The sequence below is a fragment of the Convolutriloba macropyga genome, chromosome 3, assembly GCF_964194025.1.
Source record: "Convolutriloba macropyga chromosome 3, txConMacr16.3, whole genome shotgun sequence".
Taxonomy (NCBI): Eukaryota; Metazoa; Xenacoelomorpha; order Acoela; family Convolutidae; genus Convolutriloba; species Convolutriloba macropyga.
Window position 1 is genome coordinate 75,666,112 of NC_134470.1, and position 23,225 is coordinate 75,689,336.

A 23,225-nucleotide genomic window follows, 5' to 3' on the forward strand; every position below is an offset into this window, starting at 1 on the left:
CAAATACCAGTTACAAACAGGTCCGATGGGTGGTATAAGATTTTCGAGCCACACCACTTAAAACACGACGAAGTGTGGTTTTTGTATTTACTTTTTCAGGGGCTAACTTTTGATTAGAGCAATATTGGCGTCATTTAGTGTATTTTCTTCATTGTCGGCTGCATCATAGGCAGACCGCATCAAATGAATGGCATTTCCTGGCCAATGTAGAGCTGGGGGTTTTGTCTTCAACAAAATTATTTCAGGCGCTTTGTGATACAATTTCAAATGATAGGATGCGGGAACTTATCAATGTTAGTAGGTCGTATTAGCATGTCAAAATTCGTCTCCATCAGTTTGCTTCCAATGTGACATCTGAATTTAAATTTTTTGCCGTTTGTGCGACCTCATGTTTAGTCAGTGCGTATTATTTGCATATCCTAGACGCATCTGCCATTTTTCTAATTGGTGTAAGATGGTTGCTTTAAGATTTTTGAGCCACAACAATTAAAAAAAGACGAAGTTTGGTTTTTGTAATTACTTTTTCAGGGCTAATTTTTGATTAGAGCATTTTTCGTGTCATTTAGTATTTTCTTCATTGTCGGCTGCATCATAGGCAGACCGCATCCAACGAAGAGCATTTCCTGGACAATGTAGAATTGAGGGTTTTGTCTTCAAAAAAAATGCTGTAGTCTGGAATCATGGGGGGGGGGGCACAAACGGAAACGGTCTCCTTTGTTCAGGGAGATGTCTGACAGAATTTCAAAATTTGATAAAAAGCCCCGATGTACGACCGAGAGGAATTGGGGAAGTTCTAATCCGAATTATTAGAAGAACGACTGTTGATTGTACTAAACAGTACCTTATGATAGTAGAAGACCATCGACGACTATGATTGGTTAAAATGGACGAAATTAACACACAACTCTTTCGTTGAGAGCTTGAGAATAATACAGGTTCGGAAGCGATCTTGCTTATTGACCCAACAAAGTCTTCGATACTCTCGACCGTTACCTTGCATTAGAAATATTAAGAAATTGTGTTCTTCCCTCTTTTATTCCATATATAATTCAGCCGGTCTTTCAAGCCAAAGTTCCACCTCAAAATTCTCATAAATCTTTCACTCCATTGGTTCAGTTTCGATGGAAATCCTCATATTGTACAACTCCTATTATTGAACACTTGTTGAGAGAATGTGATAAATCAACCAACGATAAGTTTTTGCCAAATCTAGTTTAGATTATTGCCTAAGGTCGAAAATTCCGGAACATCTTGTAGTCGGCAATAAGGGAGGGTGGCCTCAAAAACATTAACACTGGGAGCTTTTTAAGATTACGAACGATTAGTTTAACATTCACATCTTTTTCCACTAAATTGTAAATGAAAGATTTCTTTATGTCGTATTTTCTCTAATTTTTAAAAGCAGCTTGAAGCCGTTTCACCAGACCCGTGGATTAACGAGGCGGTATCGCTGGCAATGATTCTAGCAAACGTTTTGATGAAATCCTCTCGAAACTCTTTGACGGGCGCAAACAGCCTTCTATAACTGAAAAATCTGCAATCAGATGCGAAAAGTTAGTGGTTGATAGGAGTAAGTGTTATCAGGCACGATGTGAAACCCTATCCAATGAACAATAACAAAGCATTCAGTTCTTTCTCTAATTTTTGTTTCTCAAAGTACCTCAATGTAATGTAATTAGGAAAAACTTGATCATGCTTCAAATAATAAAGAACAAATTTAGTTTGACAATCAGGAAATTCCTTGAGGAGCTTCACATGCGAACCATTTGAAAACAGAAACTGAGTTTCTGGAAGAACTATAATAATCAAAAGTAATTGAAAAGCTGCCATTTTCACAAGTGCTCGAAATACAAACACAATAAGAAGTCCCCAACTCGTTGCAACCACGAACTCTCATAATTACAGATAATTTGCCTTCAGGAGCCAAAATCGGCAACTAATCGAGACTGAAAATTTTAATGATATTTGAAACTGATGAAATTTATATTTTTTTTCTTTTCCCAAGGTTTTTCAGCTCTAGATATTACAGACCCTCATTAAATCACATAACCAAATCCCATAATACCAACCGATAAAATTTGTTTTGATGCTACCTTTTAATTTTAGGCATCTTCTCAGTTTGAGCACCCCAGTATGTAATATGTGCCATTATATTGAAAAACACTACTTAAAAACATCGAATTTAAGTCTGGAGGGTGCAAATAATCAGGACCAACAACACCTGGTGGTGTAGAAATGGAAAAGATTCAAAAATTTTGTTTTTACTCAGAAATCTGACTTAATACCTATTTTTACCGTCTATTAGGTAAAGACCATAATTGAACTCTTCTTCATTTTTGATTACACAATGCCCCAATAGATAGAAAATCTATTATGAAGACGCAGGGAAGCTATGACCCTTCAAGCTCTGTGAAGGCTTCCGATATCCCTAATGGCTTCCTGGAATTATCTATGCAAAACCACAGCTAAAAATTTAATACGCATAGCGATTTGTCTTTTGACATTCCTTCTTCCGAATATTTTAGGTATATTAATAGCTCTTTCTGAATATTTTGTTGTACGACCGATAGAATTTCGGGAAATTCTAAGGCGAAGCACTGAAAGAACGAATGTTAATTGTGCTAAATGATACTTTAAGAAATTAGGTGGCCAACGAAAACAACTTGGTGGTCACAATGGAAGAATAGGACACGCCGTTCTTTCGTTGAGAGATTGTAGCGATTCAAAGCAGATTAGAAGCGATGTTGCTTATTGACCCGAAATACTCTTTCAACTTTTTCGACCGTAAACTTGCGTTGAGAAACAATGAGAGGTTACGCGCTTCCCTGTATCATTCAATATTTAATTCATAAACTGAAGGCCGCCACTTTTTGGCCACATTCCAACATGAAAAGTTGATAATTCCAACAGTTCAGCATAAATTGACATTCTTAGTATGTGCCAACCCTCATCTTCAACACTTGTTTAAAGAACGTGAGAAATAAACCTACGACGAGCTATGACTGAATCTAATGTAGAATTTCGACTGCAGTGAAAAATTCCTTAGAAAACTGAAAACTGTAGAAAATATTAAAGAACACAAACAATCAGTGAATTTTTTCACCCTTTGGTTTTGTCCCTGCCCGAACTGAAGCAACCGCAAGTCGAGTATGAAATAAAAAAAGTTCTTGATGTCAAATGGAAAATGAAAAAAAAACAACAATTAAGAGGTGATTGAAGACGAACCAGATTTGACCACTTGACTAAGCTAGCGTGAAATTAAGCATCCAGCCAATGGAATGCTTTGCCATTGAAGCAATTTTTCTGTGACCTAACGATGAGCTAGTTTCGTGATGGCATTGTCCTTTGCTAGGGTTGGGAACACTACAGAGATAATGCGCATGAAATGAAAAATTCACTTAGGCCATTGTTCAAAGAAAGGTACTCCCACATGAGACGTAAAAAATAATGCAATTACTATGCCAACCTATTCACTGTTGATATCAACCTTCATCTTCAGGCGTTGCGGGCGGGCGCGAGTTGTTGCTCTTAAATTAAGAGAAAATGATGATGATGCAAAACAGGATAACAAAGCCAACGAACTTTATGAATCCAGGTTCCATAGAACAAATTTTGATTTAGAAATTTTCAATTATCTAGCAGAAAATTACTTCAAAAGTAATAGCAAAACATAGACGTATCACTAATCTATTAGAGAGAAGAAAGTTTGAACAAGTAAAAATTGACGATGAGAAAGCAACGTCTTGTCGGTTTGTCTTTGCGCTCACTGGTGAAATTTGTTGATCAGCTTCAATGACGCTGGAATAATTGGTATCAAAACTCTCTGTGCAAAAACTGGACAACTACGCTGACATTATGTCAAATCTTGGGACAAAAGTCAGTTTCCGTCTTCTGTGGAGGTCCGTAGTCTGCTTTCGATGCTCTATGACACCTATGCAGCTCTAGATTGTTGATTTTCCAACGGAAGCTGCAGTTGAAGAAGGGAGTTTGTTAGTTTGACTCAGCTAATTCTGCCCTTAGTTCTTTCTTTTCAGTTGTTGTCTGCCTCTTAATTTATATTTTTTCGAGAGGTGTTTATTTTGATAGATTTGAAGAAGACCAAACGTCTTATGATGACTTAGTTGAAAGGGTGCCGTAGAAGTTAATTTCAACACAATGTGATGAAGGTTATTTTTTATTTGATTTTTTATGTCAAGAGCTTTATTAAAGTTCATTCAATTTTTTTTAAAACTGTTGTTTCCACTAACTGACCATATTGAGTAGCTAAACAACTCGGTCAATTAAAGATGAATTTAAAAACGTTTTCATTATGCCAAGCTTCACCAGATTAAAGGTATCTTAAATTTAGTAAATTTCATTTAAAAGATTGCAGCTCAATTTTGAGGGAAGTTAATAAAATTAGGGTTTCTTGGAATGTTTTTTTTTGCTACAAGTTTTCTGAAATTTTATTTTTCTTGAGGTCCTAAATTTTTTTCTTGATCAGTTTTTTTTTAATTTTCTGTAATTTTCTAAAATTTCGGGTAGGGCTGAGAAGATTTCAAGGTTTTCATTTGCTAAAAAGGTAAATTATTTTGAATAAAGCAACAAGAGGACGGTGGACAAATACTTTTATTTAATTTCATGGCTGCTGTAGGTTTTGAGCGATTTTTAGCTCCCCGTTCAAAAACACACCCATTATGTTCAAGATCAACTTTAGACTGAAATACTGTTCCTGCATGTTACGACATACACAAAATGTCCAGGAGAACGCAGAAATTAGTTTTTGTCATGAAGTAGTACTGCCAACTCCATCAAAATTCGGCTCAAGAGCTACACGCACTGGACGTCGTTTTGCGATACTAAAACAATTGGCGGAGCATGTTGAACAAGTGTCGAGGAAAGCTGCTTTTGAATACGAACGTTTGTGGTCAGAGTATTGGTGAATGGAAATTGAATGACTTCAAAAACTTTGAAAAATGCAAGAATGTTAGCACAAGCGTACACATCCAGGGGAAACGTGTTGATGATTAAAAATTTCACGACATCAGACAATTCGTCATCCCAATAACAGATTTTTCTCTGTGAGGGCAGTAACATAGTTTTTAGCGTAGATTACTAAAAGACGTGCTGTGAAACGCTAAAAAATTTTTTTTGACCTGCTGAAATAAGCGGGACTATCAGGTAAGACATCAGGATCTCAGGTAAGAAAAACCTGTTTGCCTCAATGGTCTTTTGACTACGGGGAAATTTTTCTCTCCTTGTTCAAAAACATTCCAAACAAATAACCAGAAGCTTGAAAAACTGTCCTGCCGTCTGGAGAGAACTTAATAAAAAAAACCACGGCGCAGTTAAAATTATAGACGGATTGAGCTACCAGCATTTGTCAAAAGCCATTTTTTGGTAGGAAATAACCTGTAGAATATTAATTTGATAAAACCCATTTTCTAGCAGCCATTGACAAAATATAAGGTAGTATTAGAGAACATGGTGCTTGTGGTGAAGAATTATAGGGAGTAGAGCCGTCCGGCAAATGGTACGCAACATACTTCAGAGAAACCCCACATGAAAGAAGATGATCGAAAGTGGTAAAAATTGTTACGTCAAATGACTTTTTAGCTTTACTTTTGATGGAGGCAATGGACTTTCTGTTATGAAGAAAACAATGAAAACAATATATCAATGAAAAATGAGCAAAATTTTTGACTTCACTCAAATTTTGCTGGTAGAGACAACAAATGACCAGATAATTCTCGAAGTGGTAACAAATATAGCCGCATTTATGCTTAAAATTAAAGAAAAAGATCTCATTCCACACAAAGTTCTCCAAAAAAAACGAAAAGCTGGCGCACAATAAGCGCCACTTATTGTGCTTGCAGGGGTTCACAGAAAACACATGTCCCTTTCGATTTTGAACTATTGAGATCTTTTTAAGATAGCTATCCAAATTGTTTTATTAAAACTAATCGTATTTGGAACTGTCAAGGAATTGATTTTCAGTGTGGGATTCCCTGCCATTTATTTTGTTCAAATTCTGTATGGAAACTTTCGAAGAAAAACTATATCACAAAAAAGTGATCAACTCCGCAGAAACAGAAACTTTGAAACGAAAATGCCTATACGATTATGAGAAAAATAATTAGGAATAACAAAGCCGTTGAATGCGAAAAGAGAGAAGAATTGTATCAGATAAAATGTCAAAAAATAAATAAGGAGCATTACAAAAAATTGTGAGATGATGTTTGAAAATGCTTTTAATGTTAAAATAGACCAGCTGAAAACAATACTGGAAATTGAAGGCTATTTGAAAGACATGCAGACGAAACGATTTGCACGGTAAAGGATAAATCCAAAAATGTTCTTCAACTAGCAAAGATTGCGTAATGGTTTTGATGTTCACACTGAAAAAAGTGCAATCCTTGATATGTTAGTGTGTTCTGATGAAGGAAAAAAGTTCTAGTAATTGTTTACAAAAGTCAAGAGAAAAAAAAAGAAGTTCTGATTTTCCGTAGCAGCGCACCATTCCAGCGAAAATAAGATATCGTTAAGGGGAATATCCGTAGACTTTTTTGATCTACAAGGAACTCGCAATACTTTGATGAAGCATTAAAAATCAACGAAATCATTTGGAGTAAAAGTCAATATCAGGAAAATTGGTTGTCAGGCATTGTAAATCATATGACTGGAAAAATTTTGAATGACTATAAAAAAGTCGTAAAAGATAGATGTAAAGCAAGTCGTAAATCTAAACCAAAAAGAGATGCCCACACATTTTGTACAATATCGAAGTCAATTATCCATAAGTTTGAAAGAAAATCTTTAAAACTTACTGACAATAGAGTGATCAACGCAACAAAAAATTTCAAAACCCGCCTACTATCACAAAAATTTATTTTTTAACCATCATCTCAAATCGCACTTTGGAAAACCTTCCATTCATGTTAGGCAAACTTGCAGTTCTACTACCACGCAGAGGAGAGAGCATTAAAAAACAGAATCATCTGTATGTAAGCACGTAAAGGATTGTTGTGATGCCCTATGAGTGTTTAATTGGCTTATAATTGATCTGTGCAATGTGCCACAAAAACTCAATAATCTCGCAGCAAAAAATATAACACAATTTTTGAAGAGTTCGCGCGATATCTACAGATTGCATTCGCTTACACTAAAATACTGTTTAGCGGTAATCAAGATTCTTTAATCTAAATTTGCATTTTCTTTAAATGAAACTTTGAATGTTCCAAACTTTTTCTGAAATGAGAGTTAATTAGTGAAAATTTATAAAGCGATAAGCAAGATCATGAATCAAAATTGAGAGTGGAAACAATTTTCCGAGTAACTAGTACTTTATAGTCGTATTTAGTAATTCATTTGAAATCATTTTAGGTTTAAAAAATTTGAATTTATTATGCATTTTTATTTAATGGTGCTAGATATAGCAAAATTACTTTTCACTCTCTAGCCTAGATTACTTAAAGACGAGCTGTGAAACGCTGAAAAAATTTTGTGGACATGTGAGAAATAGCGGCGAAAAGTATGTCAGATATTGGGAGCTCCGTTGAGGTCAATTTGTTGAACAGACTGGCCATTTCTCCACAAAAAAAGATTGGCTCATCAATGGAAATCAAATCAAAAAGAATTAATCGGAAGCTTAAAAAGTGATAGAACTTTAAAAAAATACAGTGGCACGGAAAAAAAGTTTAGACAAATTGAATAACCAGTATTTGTCATTGACCTATCTTATTTGCATAAAAGTCTGAAATTTGCACTGAAAAAATCTATGAAGACTTTCAACTATCTTTCCCCGAAATGGAAGTGGATTTTGACGAACTGGAAAAAGTCTCTCGTATATGCTACCAAAAGCCAACAGAGACCGGAAAGATTTTGAATTTCCATAGCTGCGCACATTTTTATTATTATTATCATTATTATGGCTTTGTGACAATTTCACTGGGAGTATAACTCCCGGATTTATAACATAGAATTTGCACGACAGTTCTGGCACAGGCACAAAAATATCCAAATACAGAAACTATTCTCAGCCCAGTTTTCATTGAAGAATTTCCACATTATTTCTATTAGTCTTCCTTTCATATTATTGTTGTCGAAGAAGTTAATTTTCCTTTGGATGATGTTCACTCGAAATCCAGTTCTATAACAAAAATTGAGTCTCTGCGCTTCGTATCGAATCTCTGGCAGTATAACCCTAGATCTTCCTCCGGCCCATTGAATAACATAATAGTTGCTCAAGTCAACATCGTACTTTCCTGACACTATGCTGCTAAAAAGTAGAAGATCTTTTATGACTTTAAAGTAGAGTGGTGGCAGTATATTGCTTTGAAAAATAGCTTCTTTGTAACATTTTCTGTTTGTCATCCAGTTCCTGACCTTTTTATTAAACCGCTCTAAAATTTGATACTCGTTTCGCTTGAGCTCCCATCATTCAGATGCAAAGATTATTGTCGGGCTTATAATAGCTCTATATAAGTGAACCTTTGTTTTCATGTAAATTCTGCAGCTGGTGTTCCTTCGAATGAGATAAAACGCCTTCATTGCTTTCGCTATTCGATTCCGCATTTCTTCTATCCAATTTAGGTTGTCGACTATAGTTAGACCAAGATCTTTAACGGCCCTCTTCTCTTGAATCAAATTATTTTCTAGAGAGAAAACAATCTCCTCGACACGACTCCCGAAAGCAAATTGTGTAAAAAAGCATTTTTTGTAATTGATAAGAAGGCAATTTTGGACACTCCAGTTGTGGAGATTGTTTAGATCTACTGGCAGCTTGTCTAGACTTCCATTTTTGGAACAATGGATTATTTTTAAGTCATCTGCAAACAAGAGTGCCAGAGACGAAAAGACTACATTTGGCAGTTCGTTAATGTAGATCATGAAAAGGATAGCTCCCAGTGCAGAGCCTAAAGGAATTCCGCAAGAGACCAGACGTTTCTCAGATTGGTAGCCGTGAACAACGCTTTGTGTTTTGCCAGTCAGATAATCTTTAATAAGTGAAAAGAGACTTCGTGGTACGTTCATCCTTGCTAACTTCTTCATCAAAACTGAATGCTTTTCTTGTCAAAGGCCTTAGAGAAATCAAACAGCAGTAGGAAACAGAACTTTTCTGATGCACTAAGATTTTCAAAGATATTGGACAGACTCATGATAAGCTGGAGGATTACAGACCTCCGCGGTACAAAACCAAATTGACAGGATGTAATGCTGTTCAACAAATGTTCCGAGAAAAACTTCCAGACTAACTTCTCAAAAACTTTGGATATAATGTTGAGCAGTGTGACAGGTCTATAATTTTCACTTCACTTTTATAACCATCTTTGAAGATTGGTGAGACCAAACCATGCTTCCATGAACCGGGAACACTGTGTAACCTTCCAATATTGTTAAACAGACTTTTTTTTATCGATTTGAAAACAGTTTTTGCAATTTTCTTTAGCAGAATTGGGGGAATGCCATCTGCGCCTCTACTTTTTCTGACAACCAGCATTTCCAGTTCTTTGGTGATCTCCTTCTCGGTAAAGTTTAATTTCTGTCCACCAGCTTCGAGAAGAGGTCGAGCATCAATCTGTTCATAACTTTCATCAGTAACTACTGATGAGAAATACTTGTTGAATAATTCTGCTTTTTCTTTGCTGGTTTGTGCAACAGAATTCCAGTCAAGATGTACAATTTTTGGTGGGAATTTCTCTTTTTGGAAACTTTTCAAATATTTGAATATTCTAGATCTGTTTCTTCTTGAAATTAGTTGTTCTTGGAATTCTTGTCGGTCTCTTTCTTGCAGGTTAATACAATGCTTTTATAGTGCTATTATTTGGGCGGCTAGGTAAGGAGAGAAATTCACGCAACGTTCCGATTTACGTTCTTAGTAACCTAAGAAAATTGTCGTTAAGGATACGATCCATAGAATTTTTTTATCTACGAGCAAACGGCAATATTTTGATGAAGCACTAGATGAACACTAGATGAATCAACTGAATTATATGGCAGAAAAGTCAATATCCAAAATATTGGTGGTCAAGCATTGTAAATCAGATGATTGGAAAGTTCTTAGGTGATTATAAAACCGTAATAACCCTAAATAACCGTAAAAACCTAAACAAATCAAGTCGTAAACCTAAACGGGAAGTAGATGCCCACACTCTTTGTACAATATAGGAGCCAATCATGCATTTGGTTTAACTAAAAGCTGCAAAAAATATTGATGGTAAAGTGATCTACGCAGCAAGGAAACTCAAAACGTGCTTACAATCAGGTTCTTTCCCATTATAGCCCCCCATGAAACTTATACCCCCCAATATGGTATAGTTACCATGGTGGGGGGGGGGCTATAGGTTATCTGAACACTAAGCTGGGGGGAGGGCTATAATGGGAAATACCCTACAATCATTAAACTAGTTTTGATGAGCTTATAATATTGTGCGTGGTATACAAAATAATTTGTAGTGGATAAAATTCCATCTACTTTGGACGAAATTGCAAACGTGCGAACACGCGGAGGAGGCAGTGGCTTGAAAAACAGAATCACCTATATCTACAGTGCAATGTGCCACAAAAACTCAGTACTCTTGAAGCAATAATGTAGCACAACGGGAGGCATTGCCGAAGGCACGCGATGAGTACCGAAGCCAGGAGTTTACATTTAAATACTGGATCTTTTCCGTTTGTGCCCCCCCCCCACCAGTACGTTATGCGCCCCCCAATTACAGAGCCCGTGCCATTACATAGTAAATCACTATGTAAAAATATTGCACGTGCGTCTGGGGGGTGCAAATAATATGCGCCCACTAAGCTGGGGGGCACAAACGAAAAAGATCCCGGATGACTACAATTTACCTTTTTAAATTTTACCATTTATATATAACCAATCCTCACCAAGGGCTATCGCAGTGTTGGAGCGGCCTGTGCCAAGCACAGACTTGCACGAGTGGTTTTATTTATTGGGGTGCTTCACAGTTGGAATTTAGACTAATGTTCACTCAAATTGAATTCAAGTGTTCGGATCTTTTCCGTTTGTGCCCCCCCCAGCTTAGTGGGCGCATATTATTTGCACCCCCCAGACGCACGTGCAATATTTTTACATAGTGATTTACTATGTAATGGCACGGGCTCTGTAATTGGGGGGCGCATAACGTACTGGTGGGGGGGGGGGCACAAACGGAAAAGATCCGTCATCCGTTTATATACAGACTTGAAAGAACAGAACTGATGAAGACAGTATTTATAACCTATCCTCACCAAGGACTATCGCCGTGTTGGAGCGGCCTGTGCCATGCACAGACTCGCACGAGTGGTTTTATTTATTTATTGGGGTGCTTCACAGTTGGAATTTAGACTAATGTTCACTCAAATTGAATTCAAGTGTTCTCTCTGAAAGCGCACATGTCAGTATTTTACATGATTTATATGGCAATTGCTTGAGATCTGAAACTTATGCGCAAAAAGAAAAGAACATTTTTTGTGACTTAGTAACTGAGCATTGTAGCCCGCTCATTGGAAATTAGATGTGGCGTTGTCTCTGCACTGAATTATAACGTATCGTTTTTCATATTTATGAGTAACATGTGTACGGTTTTTTTAAGGTTTGGGCAATGCTTGGGTTGATTTGCGCTAATATCTGTGTGGGAATTTTGTGGTCGGGTTTTGTAGCTGGAGCAGTCATTTTGTTCAGGCATGTTGATGGGGAGGACAGTTACTTGAACGAGTCTTTCTGGATGTCGCTCTCTTACACTCTATCTTTATTTTCAACCACAGGTAAGGTCAATCACACAATGTATTGAACTGGAATAGAATCATCTTTTCTCGGCTTGCGTCAGGTGCCAATCGCTATTCTATGAAAATTGTACCAATGTAGGGAACAAATTTGGCGTCCTCTAATTTGTTCAAAAGATTGCAGGAAACGATGTCTTGCATTTTTCAGGACCTTACACGAAAAGCCCTTGCTAAGTACTGCTTAAGATGCGCACAAACTTTTTTTATACCTGGTGAACAATTCTTTATTTATTTTGTTTAGATCTTCTGGGTAAGTTGAGCTGGAATGAAATTTTGAACATACATTTTAATTTTTTTTGAAGTTGGCGCTATGATCACACAAGCATGCTTTGAATCTGAAATTTGTTACTTGTGTCTGTCTCAATTAAGCATCTGTATGTAGAATTCATGCAGCAGCAGATCAATGTATTGGCCCTCCGTCCTATCTATCTATATATAAAGTCTTTTTATATATTAAACGCGTGAACACATTAGACTGCGTAATTTAGAGGCATAACTGAGCGCCATGTTTTAACAGTACTTCCGAAGAGCACAGTTAAGCAGTTGCTAAAAGGGTCAATGACCGAAAAAGTTTGCTAAATGGTCGTTAACCAAAAATTGTTGCTAATAAATAGGTCATTGACCAAAAATTGTTGCTAAAAAGTCATCGACTGAAAAAAATGCTCCGCCAAAAGTTATGTTGCCGAAACTTCTTTCGTACAGAAAAAGAGAGTAACCGCAAGTGTTTCAACACAAAAAATGGCAACCAAAACTAAATTTTGCGAAAAACGGTGATTGACCGAGAAGCTGTTCAGAGAAGGGTCTGCGACCGATAAGCTGTTCGGGATAGGGTCTGTGACCGAAAAGCTATTGATACTGAAAAGGTCAATAATGAAATTGGGAAATAATCAAAAATTGTTGATGACCGAAAGGCACATCGTTTTTTGTATGCCGAGATCAAAAAATTTTTCCTAAAAAGGTTGTATACATAAATTCAAAGCAAATGTCTCTGACCAAAAACGTTAATGATTAATGGGCGATGAACAAAATTGTCACTGTACGAAAGTCTTTTGATACTGGAACTCAATGAACATTATTTGAGAATGCAAATGTCAATGAAAGAAGTTAGGTCTTAAACAGTGATATAATGTTGATGGCTGTTACTAATATTTATTGCACCAAAACGTCATAGGTAAAATTTTTTCCTCCTAGCTTTAAAGCTTTGTTTTTCGTGTCACATCGGTTCACGCAGAAAACAATTGTTTCATTGACTTCTTTTGTGTACGTGCAGGTTTTGCAACGATTCTTTCCTTTTCTGAGCACCAGCTCCGGTATCGTGTTTTGCACAGTTTTTCTCTTTTTGTCTTTTGAATGGTTATTTCATCTTTTTCCTTTCTTTTTGCTGCTTTTTTCTTTGTTTCTTTGTTAATTTATTTTCTCCTTTCTCTGCCGTGCTTTTTTTCTTTAATGCTTTTCTCGTCTCTCGCTCTCTTCTTTTCCTGTCTTCTTTGGGTGCTCTTCTTTTCTCCTGCTCCTCAATTTATTTCTCTAACTCTGATCATTGCTTTGTTTTTTGCTCTCGAATTTTTGTGTTCTTCTGTTTCTTCACGGTCGCTCACTATCTCCTTGTTTCTTGTAATTTCTGCCTCGCACGATTTTTGCTCCTTTCTTTTTGCTTCTCTTCTACTTACTGTCTCATTCTTCCTTCATTCTATCGCTTCCTTTTGTTCTCGTTTTCTATCATTGACTAGTTTAATAAAAAAAGTTTGTTTTTACGAACCTGTGACAGCTGAGCTGTTCGAAAATACTCTCAAAATTTTTTATTTAGCTGTGAAATTTTTTCAAGTTGTGTATCTTTTTGGTATCTTTTTCAGTTGCAAGGGGAAAATTGTTTTCGTAGTAGGTTTTGTGTTTTAAATATTTTCACATTGTTTCTTACTAAAAAATGTCACCCTGCAGAAAAGAGTTTACGCTTTGACTCCATTCCACAAAACTGCTCGAACTAATTTTGATGCTCTAGCAGTTGTTCACAGAGACCACTCGGAAGTTGTGGATGTGCAATTGGAAACTAGCTTTTGAGAAATCCCATGATTGATGGGAGACACTGGCGGTTTTCCTCCAAAAGTTTGTTTTTTTTTTTCATAACTGAAAAGTAGTTAAATATACTGCTTATTACTTTGCTTCTCTTACTTTGCTTCTCTTCTTCTCTACAACTGATTGAAGACTAAAAATGATCTATCACTTGAATTAAAAATAATCTCTCACTTGAATTTTATCCATTCACGGGTGACCGCTGATGAAATTTCGCGAGTAGGTAGATGAACGAAGTAGTTCATTGCCGTCGAAAGAATTTATTGGTTTCTTTAAGTAAAGTGAGCTGATTATTGTATCTTTTTAAATCTCGCTTTGATATTTTTAGTTGTTTATCACGCAAGTCATTGTTTTCTTAGAGGAATTCGGATGCTTGTAAAAAATATAGTTTTTCGAAGGTGACGGTAAAATTGTATGCGTATCATCCAACTGCCAGCTGCTTACAGTCTACGTCGGACTGGGAGGAATTCTCTTGTCGTTCACGTTTATTGCGCTGACAGCCGTAACCTTGTCACACTTCTGGAGCGCAGCCTTGCGGTCAATGTGCGGGTGCCTAGGGCCTGACAGTTGCATGACGAAGATGGCAGTCGGGTGCTACACTCTGCTACTGCTCTTTCTGTGGTTCATTGTTTCAATTATGCTACCTTCGTTGGTATTCTGGCTATGGGACCCGTGGAAAGACAGTGATCAGTATTACCCAAATCGCGGGTTTGTGCAGTATCACTACGCTGTCTTTATAACTGTGTTGTCTGTTGGCTTCGGAGATATGTCCCTGGTGCCTCTGTCATACTGTTCAATAGAGTATGGATTCTGCATGTTTGCACACGCATTCCTAGGCAGCATATTGGCATTCGTGGCTAGGTTCCTATCTGACGAGAGAACTGTCATTTCCGACTACTACTTGCACGATGACGAAACTGGAACCGCGACTACCAGTTACAGAGTAACTTCAGAACAGGAAAGTATTCCGCAATATCGAGGTGTAATCATATGAACTGCTCAATATTAAGTTAATCGAGACTGTCAATAATGCTTAAAATTTTCGAAATGTTTCTTGTTCCTGCTCTAAAAAGTGACTAAATTTTTCTAAGTTGCCACTTTGGTCAACCATCTCGTCAATCGGAATTGCGGACTTGAATACGATATTTTGGCTTTAAGCCAGTCTCACTCAAAGTAACAGCTGTAGACCGATTAATTAATTAACATTTTTTAAGCCTCGCAAATCCAAAAATTTAAAGGCCAGGAGTGTCGTAGGTTATTGCAACCATCTGATCGCGGCTGTTAAATTTTTGTCTATGAAATTTTCTACTCTCACGAAAAGTAACAGTTTTCGGTCAACCACTATAATTACAATTTTGATTACAAAATCGGAAAATTTGAAGCGGCGGTTGTAAGAAAAATAGCAAGTGAACCAAGAAACATTTTTATATCGCACATTTGATGTCATCACCATCACCTGATCACACTTTTTGCACATTACATGGGAAGCAACATGTGTTCGCAGTATGTATGCAGTTTAAGCGCGCTTGCTGTCGAATAATCGACTGCCCGTTTTAATTAGTAAAGTCCATTTTCTATCCAGTTTGTAAATCCGTCTGTAGTTTAGATGTCCTCTTGCTTGATTGTTTTAGATTGTTAATCAGAGCCTTGCCTTTCAATTTGTACTCCTTTGTATGTCATAGCTTAAGTATATTATAGATATCTATTCTTCAAGATAATTTAAATTTGCAGAAAAGCCGTTTTGTGAACAAGCTTTAATCAAACAGCGGATAAAGATATAACTGTTTCAATTCATGAAGCCTGCAGTTGAAATGAATGTTTACATGCCCTGAACTAAAGTTAGGATAAAAATAGAACAGCATTTAACCGTAAATTGATGACCTAATCGAGCCAGCAATTAATTCTGAACTATACTATGCTAGTAACCGACTTGCTTTATTGACTTCCAAATTGATTCTTCTTCAGTGCAATTCAAAGAGATAAGGTCGACTATCTGTATGTCACTCTAATTGAAGGTTATTTAAGGGCAGCCAATATAAGCAGTAATAATGTATACAGATTATTGGTCACAATGTAACATCTCAACATTTAATGACTAGAAGTGTTGTCTGTATTTTTTTTCAGACCACAGATTGTTCCACTCAACGTTTAACCGAGAACAAAAGCGTTAAGATATTAATTTAGCACTTGTTGTTTTGAAGTGCGTTGCTCGAAAAAGTGATTCAAACAAAGTTACAACAAGATATTTAGCAAAAATCGGAGCTTATTACATCACGCCATGATTTCACAAAGTTTTAATACCAATAGTTTGAAAGTTCAAATTGACATGTCACTCAGATATACAGCGTTATCGCGGCTATTTTCTGGCAATCTGCCTGCTATGTTTGCTTAATGCAATTGAAAATTTGTGAGTGAACTAGATTTTGATATACATTTGCTTTTTTGAACGGTTGCCATTAGTTGCCAGTAACTAAATTTGCAAGATGATAGTAAATTTTGCTGTGTCCGCAGACCCCTGAATTGTGCGTTTTGTTACCCCTGAAGATCTATGAGCAATGGCATATATCCACAATGAACTCTAGGCTTGAAGTCAACGGTTCTTGTTATGTCTGATGTGAAATGAAAGCAACTAATGAAAGTAGGGGACATACAGTAAAAGTTTTTTTATGACAACTCCCTGTTCAGTTTAAAGCAAAGTTTTCTTTGTCTTCGGTTACAATTGAAGCGTTGGTTAAACTGCAGTCTTGTACAGCTCAAAGAAAACGTTTATCTTTTGCGGTCTCTACCCAGAGTTTTAACGTTTATAATACTTTTTACTTAATCTCAAACAAAGTGTGTAGCGATAAATTTAGTCTTGTCTTTTTTATACAATTTTTCGTTTGACTGGTTTTTTGTCTAACCCTTTCAACTTTTAGTACTCAAAAACGGCATAAACGTGTTAATCCTTAAGGGCATTAAGTGGCTGAAGAGCTCTTTTAGAGTCTTACTAGTCTCTATGCATGCGATTCACCAAAAGTGTTTTGAGAATTTCATGGTGTGAAGGGCGGTTCTTAGTTTGACCCCCTCAGTCACACCCCCACTCACCCCACAAACTCACACCGCCCACGTGGTTTTTTTGTTCACGTGCGGCATTTTTGTCATTAATTTTCTGTTTTTTAAAGTTTTTTATCTGATTTTTATTAGAAATGGTTTTCCCAATTCATTCATAGTCTTCTAGGTCTAGTTTTTTGTTTAGTCAATGAAAATTCTTTCAATTGTACGTCAGGGCTTGTCCTGCAGTGTCTCTTAATTCGTCGTCTCCATCGATGATTCTTACGATCTGACTTCTTGGAATTGACATTTTCAATCGTTAAAATTTGTGAACGTGACCTCATTTCTGCTTTTAGGTCAATTGCGTGACTTAGCTCTCGAAAAATGACTTCTGAACTCACTCATGAAACTTTCTGAACGTTTACTAGTTATATAAATAGTGTGCATCTAAGTAGTGCCAAATTTATATGCCCTAATTCTTGTTATTAGTCTTTAGTTTTTGATTTCGAATACCAATTTTGAAAAAACTCTTTTCGGGTTTTTAATTATAGACCGTACGTGTCTTAAAATTCACAGTCGAAATCTAACCCAAACGTCGAGTGGTCTATTAAAAGACTGGTGGTCGATCTGTCTATCTTATTTCTTTAGTTGTTTCAATTCATGGAAGGCCACAAACGTCTATCGCGGCTATTTTCCGGCAATCTGCTGGCTATGTTTTTCATTTTAAAATTTGGAATTGCCTCCCAAATTTCATTTTGCTAGATATTTGTCGTATCAAGCACATCTTATTGGTGCACGTCCTGAGTAGTTTTTTCATGCTTTTTACAATCAGCAACTTTCCGCCAATCTGTTGAGAGAATATGCTGAAAAATTTTTAATTTCACTTTCAATCCCTCAACAATTAAAATTGAGGGACTTCAAGGGATTGAAAGTGAGGGATTGAAAGTGAAATTAGAGTTCTTTTTTTTGATATTGAATAGATAATTTTTTTGCCGAATTCATTAGGTATAATTTAAAGGAAACTATTTTGATTGCATGATTGATTGCATGGGTTGAACTGATAACAATGATCGTTGATCGTTTATGAACCAAGATTTTCTAATTTCGTGAATTAATTAAACTTAGATATAATAGTTGAAACTCTCTTAATATGCGTGCGCAATAAAAAAGCTTCGAGCCGTCAAATACAAAACAAAGTTCAGACTTAGATATGTGATTCCTCATCAGGGACTTGCTGAAGCCCAATATCTTTTAGTCGTGTTGCATCTCAGTACGTAAAGCTCTACTTGATTTTTCTGTCACAGTGGATCTGACTGAAGGTCATTTTCAAGAGTAAAATAATTGAGAAATAGTTGTCCCAATTGGCAGTACACGTCAATTGTTATTGTTTTTTTTTGCTTTTAGTAGTAGCTCCAACAATAAACGGCATGAACGTTGAGATAATAAGCCTAAAAATTTTTTCATTTGAGTGGTCTGAAAAAAACAATAACAACGTTTTAAAACGTTTTAAAAAACTAGCCGACAGAATTAAAACAAATTGATGGCTTGGCTTATCAATTTACTGTTCGCTGGTTAAGATGCAGAACATTGATTTGAAGCAAGAAAAAGAATGAAACTTGAATAAGGCTAAACTTTTTTATGGTTTGCGGGATTAAATATTTTCCTGGTTGATTGCATTGTTTGTCCAATATCCTTGCAGCAAATGTGCTTAAATTTGTTGAGCTCCGCGAAAACGATTTCTTACAATTTTTCTAATTTTTAAATGTTGCTGTGATAGAATACTGCTGCTTATAAAACAAAACAGTTTAATTCGCATTGTACTGGAATGTTTCCACCAAGGTTTTGATAAGGGTTTTTGACATGCTGGAAGGAAAAGTGTGTGGTGTTTTAATTCTGGAACGAAATTTCAATAAATGATAATGTTTTATCTCTAGTAAGTTCAGGTTAAGTGGTAATGTAAGATCTTATATAAAAAGGTCTATCTCATTTAAAATAAGTTTATTTCTTTTATTAAAATCTGATTTTCTGGAACTGCCCATAGAAAAATCAAAAATCGAAAATAGTAAATATTAATCTTTTTTCCTGCTTGTTTATCAGTCAATTTGGAGGCTTTTGATAACTCCTCTGTAATACATAAAATATTGAAATTTTTATTTCGTTGGATTAATCAAAAGTTGTTTTTCTTTGGATTATTGATACTTTGGTTTTGAATTTGTCAAAAATCCTCTTATCGTCTCTATGTGAATTTTTATATATCATCTCTTTTCATCTATCATCCAAGCCGTTTTGATGAATTTTATGAAGCATTAAGCTTATTTAATTGAGGGCTTAAAATGGATCTTATACTACCATCCAAATTAAAGTAATGAGCATCTTAAATAGTTAGAGCTTAATGTATGGGGTTCGACATGCAAAGCAGATTTAGAACTTATAGATCGACTGCAGCACTGAGCAGAAAAAAAATGAACATCATACACAAACCGACCTCCATCCTCGCATGTGTAATCAAACAGACAACAAACTATTGTTGTATATTCTAGAACCGGATCATATCTTGAACAAATTCATACTATACAGATCCAGATACTCCTCCACTTTGCATTCAGCCTTCCCAGGAACCTGCTTTAAAATTGAAAGAAACTTGAAAACATTTACCGCAAGGAGCCTCAGATGCTATAAATGTCAGTTCTTACCATACAAATTCTTTATCTCATCATTTAATTTTAATTTTGTTTTTTTTTTAAATTCTCAACTTCGTTTCATTCTTCCTATGCTTTCATCAAACACGTTCCTGAATTTTGATTCATGCCGAATTGCCAGCCTGTTCTTTTCCTCTATATATTTTTAAATTTGATTTTTGGATGTTTCTAAAATTTTAATTCAATTTTTCTTTTGATTTCTTTTTTCGTTACTGAACTCATGCACTTATGTTTTGAAGTGCAGCATCATGAAAAAAACATACCCGACGGATTGCCGGAAAATAGCCGCCGTTGATTCCCATAACTCTATTGGGATTGAAAACCCAATAGAGTTATGGGAAAATAAAATATCAACAAAAATTGATTTTTGTATAAAAACATTTTTAAGTGCGATTTATTTTGATTTCATTTCGTAATTGAACATACTCCTGTCTCTCAGTGAGAGGCTACAGGGTCTAGTATCAACACCAATAAGCATTATAGATAGTAATTAAAACTTATGAGAACAAAATTCAAGTAGCGGGCATCTAAAAATGGGCTTTATGGGTTTATCCCGTTTCTATTTCTGACTTTGATTTTTTTTATGCTGACTCTCTTCATTTTGAATTGCTTCTCTGAGCAGCTGCTGTTTAAAGGGACTTTGAGCAGAATGACAGAAGAGTGAAACTAGCCTAGAGAAGTCAAAAAGATTTAACACAAAATGTCGAAAAGGCGGCGAAATGGGTAAAGCGAAAAAAAGTGCGACGAAGTAAAAAAACATAGCAGGACAAGTCCTGAAATACAATTCAAAGAATTGAATAAAAAACTTAAAAGTGCTCTACCTGACCAGCAGATCAATTGAGCAAAGCCAGTGAAAACACAAACAAAATCATCTAAAAAAAATTGAGAAACTAAAACAATCAAACAAACTAAACAAAAATATACTCAATACTAAAACACTTGAAGCTCTTTTCCCTTAGGCAAAATTTCATCTCTTTAAAAATATTTGTTTACGCAATTCCAAGCATTCAAAACTCATTGGCTCAAAGATCGATAGGCAATAATTTTAGAACAAATCTCAAAAAAACAGAAGTTCGGTCTATTAAGTAGTTGAAAACCGTTTAATTTTCAATTGCCCCCTAGCAACTATCTAATAAAATACTATCAAACCCTGGATAAGGTTAGTTGGATACTGAGGCCAGAAAAACTGAACAAAAATTGTTTTGAAGAAACTTGAAAAAAGTTGAAAATTTTATCAAAAAATTTCTAAAATTCAAAAAGTTAACTTGTTAAAACAAATGCATTGAAACTAACAACCTTGGAGTCCCTTTTTATCAGACCGTGGAATAGGTTTTCTGGCACTTAAGAATGGACAAATATCAAAAATTGACACAAACTTTGCCGAACATTGAAAAAAATTGCAGATTTCATCAAAAAATGCCAAATTTCGAGACCCAAAAATGTTGAAAACATTAAAATGTTGAAATCCATTTCACTATAAACTATGTATCGCTCCATTATCAAACCCCAAAGGACAATCCCAGGCCCCTGAAGCTGAAAAAACTCATAAATAACAAAAATTTTCAGAAAACTTGAAAAAAATTGCAAAAAATCATTTGCGTGTTTGTATTTGTAGTACCAAAACATATAGCTCATCAAATGGTCATAACAAGTAATTTTGTCTCGCGAAAGGCCTTCATCATTTTTCAAAAACTTCAAGGTAAGGTGAAAACAAAAATAATCAAAAAAATCACAAAAAACATGAAAAATTGCAAGATTTTGAGCCCAAAAACTACTAAAAATGACTTTTTAATCTTTAATTAAGGCCATACCAGCAGCTGCACCACATAGCCGAAAGAATTCCCGAAACGACTTGAAGTGGAAATCCATCTAAATGCCATCCAACTACTCATCGGACAAAACTTGCCTCCACTACTTTATGATTATCTTGAAACAAAACCATAAAACAAAATTAAAAACAAGAAAATCAAATCTGAATCAAAATATGGGTAAAAAAATCTGATCATTTTTTGTTATATGTTGAGATCCCAAAACAACAATCTCTGCCAAAAAATTTTTACCAGAACAACTAGTACTTACTAAAAGCACTTATCTGAATTTTTAAAAATACTTGAGGACAAATTATGAAAAAAATTAAAATCAACTTGCTCTAAAAACTGGAAAAAGTTAATAAATGTTTTAATATTACAAAGCATTAAATCCAAAGAAAGTATCCGTTCCGGCCAATAGGGCATCCATTTGCTCGCAAAACAATAGGCAAGTCATAATAGGCTTAGAAACTTGTCTAAAAAACAGAAAAAAACTGCAAAAATTAATAAAAATTTCAACTTCAGCCATTTTTTTTATATTTCTCATTAAAAAAATGATTCATATCCACAAAACTGTTAACCAATTGTTATCTAAAATTTGCTCAATTGGAAGGGGTCTTGTAAATACCCATTTGAGCTAGTAAAACAAAACAATTTTCAAAAAAACGCAAAAAGTACCTAGAAAATCAGCAAAATAAATAAAAAACCTCCGCATTCGCATAAAATCCATATGAAATTTCAGAAACCATCAAACCACTACCAAAACCAGCCTAAATTTGAAATAAAATAATAACCAAACCTCTTAACCAAAAATGACAAAAAACTGCTTTAAAATGCCGCATGTGCACAAAAAGTTTTGCTCGCTTAGAATTTTTTTTCACACTTCAATTTCTCGCTCTGTACGAAACAGCGATATGAACAAAGAACCACTCTCTTTTCGCTCCACTTCCACTTTTCATTTTGTTCAGCAACAAAATTACTTCAACTTTTTCAAGTGTTTCATTTCCCGCTTCAAAATTCACTCCAATGAAATTAAAAAAAACATACCGGCACAAGTCCTGACGTACAATTCAAAGAATTTTAATTGACTAAACAGAAAACAAGACCTTCAACGGACTATGAATGGATTAGGAAATTCATTTAGAAAAGAAAGTCCGATCCAAAAAATCGAAAAACAGTAAAAATCAAAGTGAAATTGCGGCATGTGAACAAAAACCACTAGCGAGAAAGCGAATTTTTGTTCTTACACCGTTTTCTCACTATTCTTTAAATTTAGAGCAAAAAAATTCGCGCCGCAAAACCACTTGCTTTTTCGCTTTACTTCCTGTTGAGGCGTGACCAAAATCACTACTCCAATTTGACTTCAAAAATCATGAAAATGTGTGAACAGATCTTAAAAAAACAAAGCAGTACAAGTCCTGAAATACAATTCAAAGAATTGAATCAAGATAGAATGAACGTAGAAGTACTCTACCTGACCAGCAGATCAATTGAACAATATCAGCCAAAACACAAAAAAAATTGAGAAACGGAAACAGTCAAACAAACTAAAAAAAATATACCCATTACTAAAACTCTTGAAGCCTTTACCCTTAAAGCAAAATTTCATCCCTTTAATAATACCCATTTCAAAAGCAAATTTTGGTTTTTGAAATATCGGTCCAGTATTATATCTGCATGACCTGAAAAAAATCATTGGCCCTTGAAGATCGATTAACTCAAAAATGACCAAAAAATTTGAATAATGAAATTAATTACAAAATTTAAAAAACTTTTGCTGATAAATGTGATATTAATATCTTCATAATCATTTCTGTATCTCTAGGGGCTGTCCAATAATCAAAGTTTAAGCATTAAA

General features: G+C 35.3%; 1 protein-coding gene across 2 annotated transcripts; it reads left to right on the forward strand.

The window, feature by feature from the left end:
• The first annotated feature begins 11,539 nt into the window (after positions 1-11,539).
• On the forward strand, positions 11,540-14,959 carry LOC142337288 (uncharacterized). Of its 2 annotated transcripts, none has more exons than XM_075386473.1 (2): positions 11,540-11,742; positions 14,229-14,955. In XM_075386473.1, exons 1-2 carry the CDS (start codon positions 11,580-11,582, stop codon positions 14,822-14,824), a joined length of 759 nt encoding a protein of 252 aa, XP_075242588.1. In that variant the 5' UTR covers positions 11,540-11,579; the 3' UTR covers positions 14,825-14,955. The 2 variants fall into 2 exon arrangements, with proteins under 2 accessions (XP_075242588.1, XP_075242589.1); XM_075386474.1 differs by lacking the exon at positions 11,540-11,742 and adding an exon at positions 13,683-13,863 and having other exon boundaries at positions 14,229-14,959.
• Positions 14,960-23,225: the final 8,266 nt, after the last annotated feature.